This window comes from Nicotiana attenuata, unplaced genomic scaffold (genome assembly GCF_001879085.1).
Source record: "Nicotiana attenuata strain UT unplaced genomic scaffold, NIATTr2, whole genome shotgun sequence".
Classification (NCBI taxonomy): Eukaryota; Viridiplantae; Streptophyta; class Magnoliopsida; order Solanales; family Solanaceae; genus Nicotiana; species Nicotiana attenuata.
This window is the reverse complement of record NW_017677488.1, coordinates 11,612-22,857: the sequence shown is the minus strand read 5'-3', so window position 1 is coordinate 22,857 and position 11,246 is coordinate 11,612. Positions and strand designations below refer to the sequence as shown.

Below are 11,246 nucleotides of genomic sequence, written 5' to 3'. Positions count from 1 at the left end.
AAAGATACGGCAATAATATACATAGACCAGCTGAGTTACTCCATCCTGTCATTGCCCCGTGGCCCTTTATGAAATGGGAAATGGATATTGTAGGTCCTTTACCACTAGCAAAAGGTCGGGTAAAATTTCTACTTGTGCTTACAGATTACTTCACTAAATGGGTAGAAGCAGGAGCTTTTAAACAGGTGCGGGAGAAAGAAGTTAAAGACTTCATTTGGAGAAACATAATATGCCGTTTTGGAGTACCAAGGGAAATCGTCTGTGATAATGGACCACAATTCATAGGGACCCAAATCACAGAATTTTTCGAAAGTTGGCAGATTAAAAGAATAACATCTACACCATATCATCCAGTGGGAAATGGACAAGCTGAGTCCACGAATAAGGTTATCATTAACAACTTGAAGAAAAGATTGCTAGATTCGAAAGGTAATTGGCCTGAAATATTACCTGGAGTATTATGGGCTTATCGTACAACGCCAAAAATAAGCACGGGAGAAACCCCATTTTCAATGGTTTATGGTGCGGAGGCTTTGATTCCAGTAGAGATAGGAGAACCAAGCACACGGTACGTTCAAGCATCGGAGGAATCAAATGATGTAGAGATGCGGGTGAATCTTGATTTGTTAGAAGGAAGAAGAGAAACTACACTAATAAGAATGGCGGCACAAAAGCAAGTAATGGAACGATACTATAACAGGAAAGCACGCCTCAGATTCTTCAAAATTGGGCACTTCGTGCTTAAAAAGGTGTTCCAATCTACACGTACTGCTAATTCAGGAAAGCTGAGTCCAACATGGGAAGGACCTTACAGAGTTCGTAACATTGCGGGAAAAGGAGCATACGAGTTGGAGACAATGGATGGCAAGCTATTACCCTCACATTGGAATGCTGTCCATCTAAAAAGATACTATTTTTGAGAAAAGTATTCACGGTCAGGTATCTCTATGTTAAATATTTTTTAATTATTAACAATTTTACGAACGATTTTAGATGCTAGGCAAAAACCCTAACTCGTGCCAAATGATGAGTCACGACCTGTACGGCAAAAGGGAATATTCTTAAATTCCCAGCCCAAGGTTACAATTAATCTGATGGAAAAATACACGGGTTAGGTAGTCTTCATCTCTAATCGAACCTCCGAGTCCCGCAAATTTTTCTGTTTCAGGTAAAGGACCAAGTTAAGAGAAAAAAAAACAAGTGCTTGAGGCTTCATGTTTCACAGCTCAAACACTTGGGGGCTGTACAATAAACACAGAACGGATACGTGCGGAAAATAGGTGCGCAAATCAAGAGACAAGTGTCGAGCAGAGTTTATGTAATCCAAGCATAAGCATACATCATAGTATTTTTTACCATGGGAGCAATAAAGTCGCCTCTCAAACCCTTCCTAAGGATGGGGTCGGCACTATGTACTAAAACAGGTTATAAAGAAAAACCTCGTGTCTATTGTTCTTCTTTTATATAAATCTGTTACAAGGAAAACAGTTGCGAGAAAGTTATAGATGTACTTTAATACATGTAAATGCTTGTTCAAGTTCATAAATAAAAACTTGTCGAAGTTGTAGCATACAAAACATGTGTATTCCTATTTCTTTCATCGTATTATAACACCATTATGAAGTTGAGACGTCTTCTTCATTAAGTGTCTATAAAGCAAAAGGGCCCTCTTTTATAAACCTCATGTTGATATTCCATGAAAAGAATCATAAAGCATTTTCAAAGGATAAAAGTGCTAAGCTATTCCATAAGTCCTAAATAAGTAAGAAGGCAAGAATAGAATATAAAGAAGTACTCATAAAACTTCTTAACATAAAAAGACTGAGGAAAAACTTAGTCACCAAAATATTTATCTTACAAGTGCCCCATTATGGTAACTGGGGACTTCACCAAAAGATCCCTTCAAAATTGCCAAGGGATAACATTAACAATCATTAAAAGTTGTAACATCACTTTCTGAAGCAATAACAGGTGCGGTTACAACTTCTGACGAAACAGCAATAGAAGCGATTTCAGTTGAGCTTGGAGAGATAACATCAACGAGGGAAGTAACAGTCACAGGAACTTCAATTTCCATAGACTGTGTCATAGAAGTTTCAACTTCGGAAGCTGGAGTTATAACTTCAAGTACCTCAGTGACTGCTTCGGAGTTCAAACACTCTTCTGTTCCAGGAGCTTCAAGTGCTGGAGAGGGGGTGTCAATATTTCCAAGTGCCGGAGAAGGAGTATCAGCAGGTTGTTGACCTTTTTCGATAGTGTCTATGACTTTGGCCAACTCAGATTGCAAGTCAAAGTTTTCTTGTGTAGCCTCCATCAAAGCATCACGTCGAGAATTTAGAAAAGCCCAACTCACGTCTATGTTGAAATTTTCTTCAAGAGCATTATATTCCTTCTCCAAAGCCTTATATTCTTCTTCCCACATAGCAAGGTCATTTTTCATTATTTGGTGCTCGGCTAAGTGAGAATCTAAGGAAGCTTCAAGAGAGGCATGGGAACTTTCCAAGGCACGAATTTTGTCAGAAGAAATCCTTAAGTCATTTTGAGCATGAGTTAAGTTTTGAGCTAACTCCCTTGCGTATTCTTCTTTCTTCTCCATGAGTGCCTTAAGTTCTTTAATCTCCTCATTGGCTTTAGATAGAGAGCATTCCAGAAGTTCTTTATCCCTTTTACTCTGACCCCAAGAAGCATTCATAATTCCCAACTCAGAAGTTAAGCCACGATTTTGTTGCTCCAAGTGAGCCTTGTTCTCTTGCAATTCCTCTATAGTCACTTGGGCACTCTCAAATTGTTCTTTCCAGTTTGCTGCTTCAAATAAGGCATCTTCAGCTATTTTCCTAGCTTCAGATAGAGCCTTTGTAGACTCTCGCTCCTTTTTCTCCAATGTAGAAGACTCGTCCCATCTAGATCATTCAATAAGATTAGCCTACGGTTATAAAGCATAAGAAGTGAACTTTAAAAAGAAAAAGAAGGAAAGCATATCAAAAGTAAGATAAATTACCTTTCAAGTTGAATAACTATGTCATCTGCATCAATAAGTTAACACTATGAGCTTGCATCTTATTCTTCTTCATCTCTCAATAAGAGGTCGAGCCAAAGTGTCAGCTCTCTCAGATTTTCTTAAAAGCTTTGATTAGCAGGGATTTCGAGGGAGTGTACACTTCCTCATAAGTCATGTTCGTATTAAATGCTAAGATACTTGCTTCTATCATGTGGGATGGATGAAGATGGAACAGCGGAACGGGGAGTAGTAGAAAAGGTGAACACCGGCAGGAGTCGCTGGGAGGTTGAAAGCAGGAATGGTAAAAGTATAGCATAGAATTGGAGGTAGAAAGACAGACTGGTGAAAGAGCAGAAGTGTCAATGCTGACAAGGAAACACCATACAGGGTGCAAAGAATGAGACTGAAAGTAGTGTGCGAATGAAGAAAGAGGATACTTTATCAAAAAACAGGGTCGCGAGTACCCGTCCACTCTCAAAACCACTCAGTAAAGAGAGCTTTGAGTTGATTCATTTGTGTCTCTTGGCACGTATATCCTCGTTAAGGAATCAAAACAGGCTCGGTGGTCGAAGTGAGCAGGAGTATCTTAATCTCATCATCGTTAATACTCGTCTCCTAATTCTGGCCTACTATTAACAAGAGACTTCCTCCCTTCTCATCTTGAACCTTCTCCTAGAGTTTCCTTGTTTGAAGTAAGTTGCGATGCCTGTCCAATTCAAGTGCAGCATTACCAGACATGCCGATGGGCCTTAGCAAAACCATCCAGCTGTCATTCCTTTGTTACCAAATCTTGATTAAAAAGATGGATATACACAATTCAAACAATAAGGAAAAAATACTTAAATGTGCAAAAAAAAAGTGTTGTAAAAAAAAAACGTCCATGCGTTTAAACTCTACAGCCAATGTAAAAGCAGAAGATATTTCCAAGTTCTTTGTCCTTAGGAGCAATCTTCAAAAATTGAATCTACCCACACCACGAAAGTTGGAAACAGGTTCCACATCTCCCATGTGTACAAAAAACCAAAAAGAAACTAAGTCAAGAAAAAAGAATCGAAACTTCTCCAAACAATACAGTTTTAAAAAAAAAAAAAAACTTACGTGCAAAATTCCACCTTCTAGGGAAGGGAATTATTTCTTTCACCAGTAATCCACCGTACGCACAGCAACGTAACGGGCGTACACCACGATCATTGTCATCCTTCCGTGCCTCACCAAAACCTTCTTGCTTCTTCTCGTTAAGGTAAACACTCCATGACGTATTAAATAGCATTATAAATGGATAAGGTGGAAAAGGTAAATCAACCAGTGGTCTTTGGTAGAAAGAATCTCAAACAAGCCACTGTCTCCATACTAAAGGGCCACCTTGGGCCAAAAAATATACAAGAAACGACAAAAATCGAGGATGACTGGTCAATTGGGGGAATTAAAACGCCAAAGTAACAAGGTATAGTATAAACAAAAGAGACCCGATCCTATAAAGAAGAAATCTTTGATTATATGAAGGAATTGAACAATCGAAAGCTAATTTTCCAGTTACACGTCTCTGATTGGAGGGATGTAAGTTCCAGGTCACTTAATGTAGGATAAGTATCAGTTTTTTCTAAACTAACAATACTTGCTTTAAGAGATTGTCTATCACTTACAAAGAGCATGAAATCATTGTGACCGCATTTCAATCAACTAAAGGTTCCCTAGAAGAATCAGAAATTCTTTACCTTTAGAAGAAGGTGAGTTTTCAGAATAGAACTCCAAAAGAAGAGCCAGAAGAACCGCCTCGATAGCATTCTAACGCCGTAGTACGGAAGTCCTGCCCTCTCTGTCTCTTCTATGTCATAACAGGGAGCATTGGGGAATGTGTGTCTAAAATTGGAACCTCCTTTTTAGGAGGTTACGGGTTTGGTAACGCCATGTGAGCAAAGATGAATCGAAGGAGAGACAAAAGTAAGAAGGGAAACGTTAGCTAAAGATTTATGGAGAAGAGGACAAAGGAAGAAAAGGTTAAGTATGTATATGATGGCAACCGTCAAACTTAGAAGAGTAATGATGGAAAGCCTATAATAAAGGCAACTATCACTTCGTGAATAGTGGGATTAACGAAGCTTTAGAAAAAGGGTAGCAAAATAGCAGAATCAATCAGAAGGTGACACATGGACAAAACATTAAATGGAAAAGACAATTGAGACGACAATATTGTCATACGCATTGATTATGGCAAAATTTCCTTTTTTACGAAGGTCCACTTCCTAATTATTTAATTGATAAATAAATGGAAAGTGGGGGGACTATCTGTATTGGGAAAAAAGTTGAATTTATATTGAAGATGACGTGGCATGACACGTGGACTGGACAAGTGGTCAAAGCGTAACAGTTGGGAAAAAGGTACGGGAAATGACAGGTACGGGAAGAATAAATGAAATAGGCACGAGAAGCAGTTTAGACACGAGTCTCGTACCAATTCGAAGTCATTTAAAGCCAGCGGGTCGAAAGGCATTGAAGACATGAATCTGAAGACAAAAAGGAGTCCAAGTTCAGTATTAAATACCTGATACGTTAGAAAATTGGTATTTAATAGGAATGATTGTGTAACGGCTTATTTAATGTCATTTATTGTCCATAATTGTCTCATTAAAGCTTAGATTTATTTCCTTTACCTAGAATCAACTATAAAAGGAGGAAATTGTATTGGAAAAAGGACATGACTTACCTCATACTGAAATAAGAACTTTTGCTTACTGCTTTATTATTATTCTCAGAAAGCCTATTATTATTTTGGTCTCTTGATTATCATTAACCCGATTTTTCATCTCAAATTCTAATATTATCCAAAAATTTATTTCTTTGGCGAAACAGTGTCAAAGGCCAATGTCACTTATTATGGACCGGAGGGAGTATATTATAAAATATTTTCACTCACCAACCAAACATCAAAAAATATTTTCTCGGAATGATAAATATTTTTTATGAAAAATAACTTCCACCGTACCATATACACCCTTAAAGAAAAAATTAATGGGCACGATAGAAACGTGTGTTAAAAACTCAAAAGTGAGGTAAAACATCAACAACCATATGTTTCCCGTTAGAGCAGCAAACATAACTAGCTTTCACACCTACAATACCTCATTTTACTATCATCTCTTAAGCATTAGGGGATCTCAAACCAACAAACGGAAACAAAATAAAACTTAGATAAATTGTTATGATCATAACACCTTTACTCTGAACAAGAGAATTGCTTTCAGTTGCATCAACACGTTGGAGAAGATATTATAATTAAGCTGACTTTCTTTTCCTTCTTAATGAAGTATGCTTTAGAGAGTTATACCAGCATATGTTCCCTTTAAAGTTTTAAGCAACTGCGGTAAATGTGAAAAATTTGAGTGGGAAATAGATGCTTTAAACAACTTCCAGTGACGCACATATGCACACTCAAAAAAGAGAGCAAGGTGACGATATACGGGAGAAAAGAAACCACAACATTATAAAGATTGTTGCATTGTTTCCAAAAAATTATAAGCATAACAAGTTGAACTCCAAATACAATCTATAAATATGATGGTACAGCTGAACTACACTTAAATATCTCAATATTTGACTCCACCTATGTTAACAGCAGATAACAAGGCTGCACCCTCTTCCTCATGGTTCAATGATGAACAGCGACTGCAAGAAAAGATAGGAAATCAGATACTATATCTACGGCTATGCCAAGTTCTAAGCTAATTATATGTATACGAACCGAGAGAGAGAGCTATACATACCGTGTCCACACTAACAGGCTTACCGTCATCTGCTACTACCTCCACTACAGTTCCAGATTGATCAGCCTAATAAAGGAATTCAGAAGATATGATGAGAGGAAGGCATGGAAAAGGAATTTAAAATCTCGTATGAATTGTGATAGTCTCAGTTACAAAAGAGCGGCCCAAGCAACTTCACTACACATAACTCATAAGAATTTCACAAGACAATTCAATATTACTTTCAATTCCAGACATTAAAATTCAACAACTTATAATTAAGGGTCTTTTGCAGGTAAACGTCAAATTGTAAAATACTGATATATTTTAAGGTCACCTTTAAAAAATAATATTATATGGAAAGTATTAAAGTTGAATATTGAGCCTGAACTAACCTCGATCTCATTCATCAATTTCATGGCCTCAATGATACAAATTACTTGTCCTTTCTGGACCTTGTCTCCTACCTGGGATTATCAGTTTATGAGACAACTGCATGACCAAGAAGGCAAGAACATAGAAAGTAAAAAGGTAAATGAGCAGGCTACCACAAAAGTATGGGAGATATTAGCATGAATTTCCCCTTAATTGGTTGGTTTCTTGGTTTTGTGACATATTCAAACAAGTAAAATTGTGATTCAGGGAAAACAATAGTTAAGGGAAAACAAATAGATTTTTCTTCTAATTTCCATTTCATTTGTCTTTCCTGACAATTTCAAGGAGGTTCTATTGCCTATCAATAATGGAACACTACACATGTACCAGGAACCAACATCCCCCACCCCTGCTGCTGAGATTGTAATAAGGGACAGAAAATGGGGTAATATTGTAATGAAAGTAGACCATTTACATTCAATTTACGTGAAAAAAAATAAGACACCGAGTAAGAGCCAATCAGTAGGATCCATTTAAGTTTCAATTTTCTCCCAGTTTTCGAGCGCCAAAATGTGCAACATCTATCCACACAAAGAAGGTACAAGGATCCTGCTTTGACAAATCTACTACATCCCAAACTTTAAGAAAATAGCGCAAATTTACTAGCTTTGGAGTTGTTAGTCCTTTTATCTACTTGCTAATTCATTAAACACGCCAGGAAGATACTTATAGCATACTTCAACGTGACCATTAGAGATAGGTGAAAGCATTGTGTGTATTTACCTTTACAAAAGGTGGGGCCCCTGGGGCTGGAGAACGATAAAATGTACCAGCTATGGGACATTTGAGTGGAGGATGTGATGACTTAGGCTTTGAAGGTGCAGGTGCGGAAGATGGCGGAGATGCAGCGGCAGGGGCAGGGGCACTCACACGAGGCAATTGTGGTGCTTGTGAAAAAGAAGGGGGCGCCGTAACATAGGGAGCCGCTGCAATGGGTGGTTGGGGCATTGCTTCCTTCTTCCTTATGACAATTTCATAGTCACTCTGCTTTAGCTGCAGCTCCACGATGTCCCTCGAATCCACAAGCCTAAACACAAGAATACAAATAAATGGGGAAAAAAATAAATTCTACCAAAAGAAAAACAAAAAAATGAACAATATTCATGACAAGAGTTCAACGCACTTAACAAGATGGGCAGCTTGAGACATGAATTCTTGAATGGATGAAGCATCTGCACTTGTGTGCTCAGATTTTGGAACTTCCTCTTCATTTTTCTCAGAAACTTGTTTTGAATCGGTAGACTTCTCGAGGATAACAACCTTAAAATTACATAATCAAAATAAACAAATTTAAACCAACATTTCCTCTTTGTTTAAGTTCCAAGCTTCAACAGGCAAACATGAACTATCATCAATGGCAATCCTTGGCGCAAAGCAATAGTAGAGCAAGGGGTTAATTTCATGAGTGGTCACTCAACTTTCGCTTTATTGCCCTAAAGTCATTAAATTAGTTTTTTGTAACAAAAAAATCACTAAACTTTACCAATGTATCACAAAAGTCACCAACTATTTTTATAACCGAAAAGTCGCTCAATATTTTGATTAGGAGGAAATAACATTTTATATGATACTTAGATAAAGTTTGTTAAATTTTTATTACAAAAATATTGTTTAATGACTTTCCGATACTTTAGCAAAGTTGAGTGAATTTTTTGCTACAAAACTACTTTACTGACTTTCTGTGATACTTGCAAAGTGGAGTGATTTTTTGTTAAAAAAAATAGATTAGTGACTTTTGGTGCAATAAAATCAAAATTGTGTGATTTACACAGTAGATCAAGGTATAGGCCATTCTCCCCCTACACTGCATTTAAAAGAAGAGAGAAGTAAATTACCTCAGTCAGTCGGGCACACACCTTAAACACCTCAGATTGGAGTCGAGTAGACCCTGAAACAAAACCCACATTCAAAATCAAAATGCATTCAACAAAAATCATTTAAAAATTCAATCGTTGAGCAGCAAAAAAATGAAAATAACCTGGAGTCGAGGGAACAATGTAGAGGTGGATCTCAAATCAGATCGAAAGGAAACAGAAGCTTGTGGCTGATTGTGAGTGGTGTTGGGCTGTGATGAAACATTCAATATAGAAGAAATCTTAGGACATTGGACAGTGAAAGAAGCCATTGCCAATCAAAAAACAAATCAAATCAACAAATCGTGATTTATATGAATTTGGAGAGTGAAAAGAGTGAATTTGAGAGGGTTTTGTAGGTAAAAATGGGCGGTGAAATTGATGAGATTTAACAAGGAAATCAAAAAAACTCCTAGCAAGAGACGATACACACGGGGGAAAGGGACGAGGAGTTTAGGGAGGTATGAGGGTGGAGGCATAAAAATCGACCAAAAAACAAAGGTTTTTGTGTTGAGCTGTGAAAATTGGTTTATTTCCACATTTTCCTCCATGTTTAGGGCTGGTAGTTTAACTAATATACACCCACCAAATTATTTATTAATTTCTTTTTCATTTGTAGTATTTTGTTATCTGTACCTGCACATTTAAGTTTTAACCGAATTCGGAGGTCTTCAATACTCCTTTTTCTTTGCTTATAGAAACTACTCGGTTTAATTTTTCAAAGCAAAAATGCTATCATCAATATTAATTATTCATAAAATACTATTCATATCAGTCAATTACTCATAAAATATTAGTACTCCCTAACTCATAAAATACTATTCATATCAGTCAATTACTCATAAAATATTACTCCCTCCGTTTCAATTTATGTCAACATATTTTCTTTTAGTCTGTGCATAAAGGATGATTATATTTTACATTTGGAAATAATTTACCTTTATTCAATAATTTATAGCCACACAAAATATATATGCCTCTGTAGACAATAAATTACGTCGAGAAAATATAATCAAGACCGAAAATATTTCAACAATCGTAGTATTTGATTTCAAATAATATGAGTGTACAATCACTATGAATCCCTTGATTCTTCTTTCTAATAGTAAATAAATTCAAGAGCCTTTGAGCTTGATCTTGAATATGTGGTTGTTGCCACGAACGATGATCTTGAATTCAACTAGCACGAACTTTGATTTGAACTTGTACTCCTTGAATCTTGATTTGTTCTTCTTCTTGAGCTTGAACTTGATTTCTTGAACTTAATTGCTTGAAGCTTGAAACTTGTAGAAAATTTATGGCGTTTGATCCACGAGCTCTCTCTTACTTCTTGTTAACTTCTGGTGTATATGAAGATCCCTATTTATAGTTGTGGAAGGGAAGAGTTATGATAAGAACAAATTCTTTTCGACTAATCAAATTGAAGTGTGACAAGGCCACATTTGATTGGCCTGAACATGTCACTTGCAAACGTGGCACGATTTCATTAGCCTTTTAATGTGACTCGGCATGCCTTGTCATTTTTGACATGTGGCATGATCCTATTGGCTCTTTTGTTTGATCTGGCGTGCCATTTTATTTGACATGTGGCACCGAATTGGGCCTCTAGGAAGATGACATATTGGGCTTAATGGAGTGGGCCCATTACTTGTAGCCCAATGGATTTGGACCTATTTATTTAACCCATATGTATTTGACTTATTTAATTAATTCAATATTAGCCCATAATATTTGTTTGGCCTAATATATCTTGCATTTAAAATATGATCCGTGTTATTTTATTGGATTTAACTCCGATAAAACTTATATACCTACAAATGCCCCCTACTTCAAGGCTCGTCAAGATCTTTAAACTTTTGAAGACTAGGCTTGAAGTATTTAGGTAACAAATATCTTTATTTTATTTTACCCATTTTTTGCAAACATCCAGTTGATCTTCACGTAAAAAGATGCTTTAGGACATTAATTAAAAAGAATCAAAAATATAACTTTAAGATATTAATTGACTATCAGAGAGATTACTCTCAAGGTGGCCCGACTATCGGAGGATTACTCTCAATGTGGCCCGACTATCGGAGAGATTACTCTCAAGATGACCCGATTATCGGAGAGATTACTCTCAAGGTGGCCTGATTATCGGAGAGATTACTCTCAAGGTGGCCGATTATCGGAGAGATTACACTTAAGTTGACCCGACTATCGCAGAAATTACTCTCAAGG

General features: G+C 36.8%; 1 protein-coding gene across 1 annotated transcript; it reads right to left on the bottom strand.

Annotated features, from left to right (window-relative positions):
- Positions 1–6,637: 6,637 nt before the first annotated feature.
- LOC109221423 (biotin carboxyl carrier protein of acetyl-CoA carboxylase, chloroplastic-like) lies at positions 6,638–10,939 on the bottom strand. The gene is made up of 7 exons (XM_019385912.1): positions 10,936–10,939; positions 9,009–9,061; positions 8,297–8,433; positions 7,897–8,200; positions 7,134–7,205; positions 6,760–6,825; positions 6,638–6,661 (listed from the first exon to the last, which is right to left on the bottom strand). The coding sequence occupies exons 1-7, from the start codon at positions 10,937–10,939 to the stop codon at positions 6,638–6,640; spliced, it is 660 nt and encodes a 219-aa protein (XP_019241457.1).
- Positions 10,940–11,246: the final 307 nt, after the last annotated feature.